This window comes from Charadrius vociferus, unplaced genomic scaffold (assembly GCF_000708025.1).
Source record: "Charadrius vociferus isolate BGI_N301 unplaced genomic scaffold, ASM70802v2 scaffold361, whole genome shotgun sequence".
NCBI lineage: Eukaryota > Metazoa > Chordata > Aves > Charadriiformes > Charadriidae > Charadrius > Charadrius vociferus.
Genome location: NW_009646657.1, coordinates 32,291 through 40,483, shown reverse-complemented (window position 1 = coordinate 40,483; position 8,193 = coordinate 32,291). Strand labels below are relative to the sequence as shown.

The following is an 8,193-nucleotide window of genomic DNA, read 5'->3' as shown; positions in this document are numbered from 1 at the left end:
CAGGAATTCAGGCGCAACCTCCACTGGGCCCTCAACCCACCCCACACTCCTGAAGGTGAGCCTTCTGCAGAAGGTAAACACAAGCTGGGAGCCAGGTATCCTGGTTGACGTGAGATGTGTAGCTCCCAACATATGCTGGGGAGCCTAGCCCCCTGCCATTGCTTGCATGTGGCTTGTGTCGTTGTTGCTCAAGCTATAGCTTTATCCAAACATTGTGGCTTTCCCCGAGTTTCTGTTGCTGTGCTCTGAAAACTGCCACAGTCTGTGATCCTGGGGACCTCTAGCCCTTTCTCAGGACCTTGAACCCTCTCTGGGCATCCTTACTTGCTCCTCTCCTAGTCCTTCTCTCCTACAGGCAGGAAGAGTCTCAGCTCTTCTGCTGTCTCCTACAAGCCGGATCAGCTGCCCCCAGAAAACTCCTCCTTTCTGGAAAGGAGCTTCGTATGCCGCTTTCGCTGCCTCCTGGATAATTCCTCCGGCTTCCTGGTGAGTACAGACCCACGCTGCGACCTCCACAGCAGGAGGGGTGCAGGCTCACCCCGAGGGGTCCGTGCCACTGCTGGAACATAAAAGTTGGCTTTGAAAGACCCATCACTCTTTTCTGCCATGTGCAGCACCTGCCTGTCTCAACAAGGAGGTATTTCTGCTGTTGTTGTGGTTTAACCCCAGCTGGCAACTAGGACCACGCAGCCACTTGATCACTTCTCCCCGCTCTGCCAGTGGGATGGGAAGAAGAATCAGGAAAAATAAGCAAAATTTGTGGGTTGAGATAAAGACAGTTTAAGTAAAGCAAAAGCTCCGCACATGAGCAAAGCAAAACAAGAATTTAATTCACCACTTCCCATCGGCAGGCAGGTGTTGAGCCATCTCCACGAAAGCACAGGTCCATTACATGTAAAGGTTACTTGGGAAGACAAACGTCTTAACACCAAGTGTCCCCCCCTTTCTCCTCCTTCCCTCAGCTTTATATGCTGAGTATGATGTCACATGGTATGGAATATCCCTTTGGTCAGCTGGGCTCAGCTGTCCCAGCTGTGTCTCCTCGCAGCTTTTTGTGTACTTCCAGCCTATTAGCTGGTGGGGTGATGTGAGGAGCAGAAAAGGCCTTGACTGCTTAGCAACAACTAAAACCATTAGTGTGTTATCAACTTTATTCTCATCCTAAATCCAAAGCATAGCACTATACCAGCTGTGAGTAAGAAAGTTAACTCTATCCCGGCTGGAACCATGACAGCTGGTTTTCATAGGTTTGGTCTGTGCCTACAACCTCTCCGTGTGGGTTTTGTTCTTCTCTTTTCAGAGATGCTGAATCTTGAACAAAAGTGCTTTTGCCAGGTTTTTGTGTTAAAAGCATTTCTTAAGACCAAGTAGATGGTGTTCATCCCTCCTCCTCTCTGCTGCAAGTTAATGGGGTTCTTACCTTCATAACCACAGGTGTAACAATACTGTTTATCTCTCACTCTGCTTCAGTTTGAAAAATCCAATGTGATGAAAAAGTACTGGTTGTCTGTTGTTTAGAAGCAACACTATCACCCCTGCTGGGGCTGTGATATAGCTCAGTTAAAACGCAAAGCAGCCTGTGTATTGTACGATGCCCTGATGCAACTGCAGCATGTTCTCGGTCCTACAGCTGCTGTGTGTCTGAGCCCCAGGCTAGCAGTGAGTGGCTTGCAGGGGGAGAAGGCAGTGGGCTGCTGCTGCAGGGAGCTCAGCATTGCATCGCTTTGATCCTTCATCATATTTTAGTAGGTAGCACTGGAATGACAAGGGACAAGTTGCAAGGGATTGTTTGCATGAACTCTGCAGTGACATGGCTTGCTTTCCATGCAGCACTCCTCCCTCTCTTCTCTCTCCACCAGGTTTTCTGCGTGATGCTGAGCTTTTCTTCTCTTTCCAGGCTTTAAACCTTCAAGGAAGGCTGAAATTCCTTCATGGGCAGAACAAAAGGTCTGAAGATGGGTCTGCACTGCCACCCCAGCTTGCTCTCTTTGCCATCTCCACCCCCTTGCAGCCCCCATCTATCCTGCAGATTCGAACCAAGAACATGATCTTCAGGACAAAGCACAAGCTGGACTTCACCCCCTTGGCATGCGATGCCAAGTAAGCAGCAGACTTGATTTGAGGGGCAATGCTGCAGGCTTCCAGCATGCTGGCCCATACCTTGCCTGGGTGATGTCCCACCCTGGCTCTGCCTCTGAGCTGGGTGCATTCTCGGTATTCCTGCAGGGGGAAGATTGTTTTGGGCTACACCGAGGCAGAGCTGCGAGTGTGCGGCACTGGCTACCAGTTCGTCCACGCTGCCGACATGCTGTACTGTGCGGAGAACCACGTCAGGAGTAAGAGTCCCTTCTCTGGTCCCTCATGCCCACCCCTGAGGCTGATGAGTGGGCTGGGCTATGGGCAGCTCCATTGGCTGCCATTTCAAGCCTGGCATCCCCATAGGATGCTTTGCTTTATGCCTTGCTGGGATGTTCTTGTCACTGCAAGGAGCTTGGGGTCGTGAGTAGTGAAGGGTATTTAGCTGGAATGGTGTCCCCTGCATGTGCCAGCCATGCTACTGCTGTGACGCCACCTTTTTTATCCTGGCTGGAAACAGCAGCATCACTGGAGGCAGCCCTGCCTCTGGTGACATGCTGACAGCCCTTGGCACACATGCTTCCTCCTGGCAGTGATGAAGACGGGTGAGAGCGGTCTGACGGTCTTCCGCCTGCTGACGAAGGAGAACCGCTGGAAGTGGGTGCAGGCCAATGCGCGGCTTGTCTACAAGAACGGCAAGCCTGAGTACATCATTGTCACACAGAGACCCCTCATGTAAGTGCCATTTGTGTCAGCCCAGGCTGGGGTGGAGACAGACTGGCTTTTCAGCTTTTTCTGATGGTGTGCTCTCTGGGACACCCTGAGCAGGGAAGGATGTTTAATTTGTCATTGGTTCTTCTGCCTTTTAAAGGAGCAGCCATAGGATACTGTGCTCTGCTGTTCAGCCACATGCCCCTCTGCAAGGCCACCCTGCAGTGCTCTGCAGCTCACATCCCTGCCCCAGTGTCCTGGACACTGTTTCAGGCTTACCCTGGGGAGACCATTGGCTGCTTTCTACCAGCCGTAGGGACGTGTGGGTGTGTGGGTGCTGGAACAGCAAGGACTTCAAATGTGGCTGCTGCATGGCAGCAACCTGACATCCCCGTCCTAAGGGGTGGCTGCAGCATAGATGAGCAGGGCAAAGGTGTGACTTCTCTCTGGCATTTTAAGTATCCTCTTGCTTATGCCACAGGTGTGTGTATATATAAAAATATGTATGTGTGTGTATCTGTATGTAAATGTATGCGTGTGTGGTTCTACTCGGTACATGCATGCTGGTGGTAGCAAAGGGGCTTTGGCTTGCAGGAATCACAATTATCCACTGCAGAAGCACTTTGTGGAGTGTATTTGTGCACGTGGAAGCCACAGCCTCCTCTTCCTGCCCTGCAGAGATGAAGAAGGAGGCGAGCACCTTCGGAAACGGTCCATGCATCTTCCCTTTACCTTTGCTACAGGAGAGGCACTCTTATACAAAAGTGCTTACCCTCTCCCAGGATTCCCTGACCCTTTCCAGAGCAAAGGGAAAGCCAGCATGTCCAAGAAGACCTTCCACAGCGACAGAAGGCGCTCCCAGAAGGATGGCGTTGACCCCAGCTCTCTGCTGGGTGCTGTCATGCAACAGGATAAGGCAGTGTACGTCTCCCATCCAGCTCCCTCGCCTAACTGCTCCTTCAGCAGCAGTTTTGTGGACCACCTGAAGGATGCGTCCTTGCTAGCTGCAGGAGGAGATGCCTGGAGTATGGGCACAGCTACAGTTTCCTCAAGTGGGGACAGCCTCAGAGAGAAGCTGGTGGATTTGCAGCAGGAGGACCCTCTCTTGGCCACCCTGGACTCACTCTCAATTAAGAGTGACGAGAGCTGTTCCAACAACGAGCTCTTCAGTGCGCTGGAGGGCCTCGGGTTGAATGCTGAAGACCTGGAGCTGCTGCTGCTGGATGAGAAAATGGTGATGGTCAATATGAACTCTGACAGCACCCCGCCCCTGAATGACTGCCTCACCAGCAACAATATTCTCTCCTATATCCAAGCCACTCTGGTGAACAAGCACGAGGGAGGACAACAGGTCTGTCTCCTGCCAGGCACTTCCCCGAGCCTATGTGGGGACACCGCTATGTACCAGGCCCACGTGGAGGATGAGGACTCGCAGAACCTGCCCCAGCAGGTGGTGCAGCCCAGCATTGCCCCAGGCCAGCTCCCTGGTCTGTTGTGGGAACAGCCCCTCCATGTTGTACCGGGGCAGCCGCCCCCACTGCTGCTGGAGCCAGCCAAGGAGGAGAAAGAGCCATCTAATGGCTTGCAGTGGAGGCCAGATGGGGAGGAGGGTCTGCTCCAGTTCCTCCAGCCGGTGCAGGATGCCCTGTGGGACAAGGTTCCTGGGTCACCCACAGGAGCCACTTGCCCACAGGAGCCACCCAGGGCTCAGCAGCTGGAGGATGACTTCCTGGCGATGCATCCCACCCAAGAGGATGCTCACGAGTCCTTCTCCCTGCCCAGCCAGGGCCACATGGGACCACCTAGCCAGCTGAAACACCATCACTTGCTGATGAATAAGTTGCGTGGCCACATCCCTGACTCTACTCCACATCTCCTTCCTAGCAGCAGCCCCAGCCCATGGCAGGACTATGTTTCCCCACTCCTGGGGTCCCCAGCTCAGCCCGGCTTTTATGGCACCAACCAAGACTTAAACTCCCAGCACCAGGGCAGCTTGGGTCCCAGGCCCAGCATGCCGACTGTACACTTTAACCTGAACAGATTATGCAGCATGGAAACTGCGGGCAGCAGGGGGCGCCAGGAAGAGATGGCTCCATATTCCAATTTTTTCCCATCCTCCTCATACCAGTTTAATCCTGAGAAGAAGCTGAGCCCTGTTCCCTCTGTGCCCCAGCACGCTTTTCCAAGCTCAGCTGCAGGGTGCTTTGGGAACATCGGCAGTCTGTTGGAGACTCCTGTGAACTCCTATGGGTCGTATGCGACTGTGCTGAGCCAGGAGAGCAGGCACAGGGTAAGGGCTTTTTTCTAGTCTCACGCTCAATATTCTTCTGTGCTGGTATTTCCTGGGGATCTCAGCACAGGGAGGCACGCACTGTCTGGTCAGTAGGCAGGAATTGCCTTTCTCTAGCTGGCGCACAGCCAAAAAGGAAGACTTCAGGGGTTTTTCTTTGCACCAAGAGTTGAAGAGCGAAAGACCAGAGTGTGGGTTCTTCCCTTTAGAAGGCGGCTGTCTCTGAGTCGGATTTCCGTATGGTTTGTTAAATTGCCATTTCTGTACAGAGAGTAATTCCAGCCACACACTGGTAAGCTTTGACGGGTAGTACAAAGCACGTGTGAGATGAAGATCTTCTGTACCGTAATGTCTTTCCCTTGTGGAAACACTCCCTGGCCTGTGCACCAGCCCTGTTGAGAGCCCATCCAGCTGCTGCTAGCCATCCAGTGCTGCAGGGCAAGGTCTCTGACATCAGATCTGCATGTCACAGTGCTCTTCAGGGCTGTCCTCGCAAGTGACTCCCCTGGGATTGGGGACTGGGGCCAACAGCCAAAACTGGGGCTGCTTAGGGAGTGCATAGGGAGTGAAAGCAGCCTGGCCCTTTCCCCACATGCAGATACCATGCATGTCTGTAAGGGCCATGAGCTTTCTGGGCTCCAGTGTGGAGAGCTGGTCTAGGTCCTGGGGGAGCCAATCTCTGCAGTGATGGTTCCCTAGCCTGTGGCACCACCAGGCAGGGTGCGATGTCGTAAGTGATCTGTCCTGCCTCCCTGCTTACCCAGCTCTGCCCTGGTGAGTACTGTCCCCTGGGTAGCTTGTTCCTTGCTGCTACACATCTTCTGCTACTGGAAGGCTGCCCTGCTATTTCACAGGGGTTTCTGTGTTAACTTGGGGGCCAACAGATGTCAAAGCATTTTCTGCTGCTTCTTGAAGAATGCTTAATATGCACCTCAGGTCCTCCCATTCTCCATCTCCTCCAACTCAATATACCAGGTACCTTCTAGGTCTGTTGAAGACCTTGACTCTGGTCCTGCCTAGGGGTTTGAGAGCTCATTGGACCAGTGAAGAACAGCCCCAACACATCTCTAGAACTTGGTGGCCACCACCTTGGTGGCTGGCGTGTTTTTGGCTTGCCAGGAGGAGTGCAGCAAGGGTGCAGGACCAAAGTGCTTCCTCCAGATGCAGTCCAGGCATCCATGATTTACAGATAGGTTTCATGAGTGAGCTGCAGGGCCGATACCTGTGTCAGGATCTGCAATGGTCAATTAGCAGGTCAGTAGGTGAAAATCAGTGCCAGCTGAGGAGGTTGGATGCACTTGCTCTCTCTGTGCTTTCAGAGTCTTGTCAATGAAGCGATATGTCAGCATTCGTGAGAGAGAACCAGGGGTAAGGTGTGGGGATGTGTATGGGTTCACTGCTAAACCCCTGTACCACCAGCAGTGGTAGGGCAGGAGCAGACCTGCCAGCCTTTTCTGGGCACCAGCCCCATCAGTACCCGTAAAACACTGCAAAATACCTCAATGCTCTGTTTTCTCTCTCTTCTAGCCTGAAAGCAGCTGTGTTTTGCCCAGCACTCCCATGGGACTCCCTGGAAACCGCCTGGTACTTGGGGGGAGCCCGGCTCTCCCCTGCCAGCTGTACCCTCAGGCAGAAGCACTGACAGATTACCCTCATGCCTCCAGCAGCAACTTCTGTCTCTAGGAGAGAAAGACTGAACTCGACAAAGCAGGACTATTCCATGGGGAAGGAGCTGCCTTCAAGTTGCAGATAACAAACCTTTCCCCTGCCTTGTGTGTCCTGCCATTGCTCTTGATATCAGTTGCTTTGGCTCAGATGGGGTTTTTTGCTTTTTTTTAATCTTATTTTTTTATCAATTTCCCACCATCCTGCCCCTACCAAGGCTCTATTCACCAGTCCTGTGGAGGTGTCCCTGGCCTGGGGAGCATGGTGGCTCTCAGTGGGGCTGGAGGGCAGGTTCCCCCAGGGAACAGGAGTGAGATGAGCTGCAATGCAGGTCAGCTGGTGTGTGCAGCCTCATCTTTATCTTGTGGTGTCCAAGAGTTGTGTGGGTCTCAGTCAGTTGGAGGGTCTCAGACTTAAGAGATGGAAAGTGACAAATATACTCTTATCCCACACCCTGACCTCCTTGCTCTTGTTTCCCTGGCGGGGCAAGTGCCTGCCCTGCCTGCCTGTCTTACGGAGTGTCAGCTTGTTTGGGCCTTTTATGGTTGGTGCTGGCATTCAGAGACTAACTTGCTCTGGAAAGAGAAGAGAGGATTTCTGTCTATCACCAGCCAGGCTGCTGAGTTGAAGGTGTGGCATTCATGTGGCAAATACCCTACTTTGCCAAGAATACGGGGAGCAAGCTCTCCATCACACCAGTCTTTGCAGTTCTGCCGTTAACGGAGTGTGTTCTTTTTGGAAACCCAGGCTGCTTCCATGGCTGTCACTTGGCTCCCATGGTTCGGTAGTCCCCACAATGTCTGTGCAAGGCAGCCCTCACCCCAAAGGACAGGCGGGTTTCTGATGGCTAATGTCCTCCAGCTTCACCAAAGCTTTGCGTGATCCAACACAGATGCAAGACTCGTGTGTCTGGGGGTGTGTGTGTGGGGGGGAAAGACAGGAAAGATCTTTAACTCTGGTATTAGATGCCGGGCTGAGATGGCAGGAAATTTGTGGCTGTGGCCACATTGTACAGATGTTGCCTGGTTTACAAAGAAACTGAACCTGACTTTCGTTCTTGTGTTGCACTGGTCCTTCACCACTGGCAGGTTTCCTTGAATCCCAGGTGTTCCTGTTTGTTAGGATCCAGATTAGACCTCCTGTAGTGAACACCCTGGGGTTTGCTGTACTGTATATGATGTGCCCAGGTTGGCTGATTAAGCAGTTTTTCTCCTGGGTGATGGGGTCTGAACCTGGACAGGCAGCAGGGATCATTCTCAAACAGCAGGAGCAAGCTGGCATGTAAGCCATACCTTGTATCTGTGCTTAAAAAGATTGCAGATAAGTAGTGGAGCTGCCTAACCTAAGGAGATAATTTCAGATTAACTGTACAAAAAAACCCCAGCTCACTAAGATAAAGAAAATTATCAATATGATACTTAAAATTAAGTACTTATAGATTCCCCCCCCCC

The 8,193-nt window shown here is 52.5% G+C and overlaps 1 protein-coding gene across 1 annotated transcript in view; it reads left to right on the top strand.

The window, feature by feature from the left end:
- LOC104290039 (aryl hydrocarbon receptor-like) overlaps positions 1-8,193 on the top strand; it is a gene marked incomplete at its 3' end in the record, with an annotated part of 45,414 nt that overhangs the window by 8,052 nt on the left and 29,169 nt on the right. Inside the window, exons 5-10 of the mRNA XM_009889090.1 lie at positions 3-73; positions 356-486; positions 1,898-2,100; positions 2,227-2,336; positions 2,670-2,811; positions 3,466-5,077. Of these exons, the coding sequence (XP_009887392.1) occupies positions 3-73; positions 356-486; positions 1,898-2,100; positions 2,227-2,336; positions 2,670-2,811; positions 3,466-5,077 (2,269 nt within the window). The remainder of the gene's footprint in view (positions 1-2; positions 74-355; positions 487-1,897; positions 2,101-2,226; positions 2,337-2,669; positions 2,812-3,465; positions 5,078-8,193) is intronic.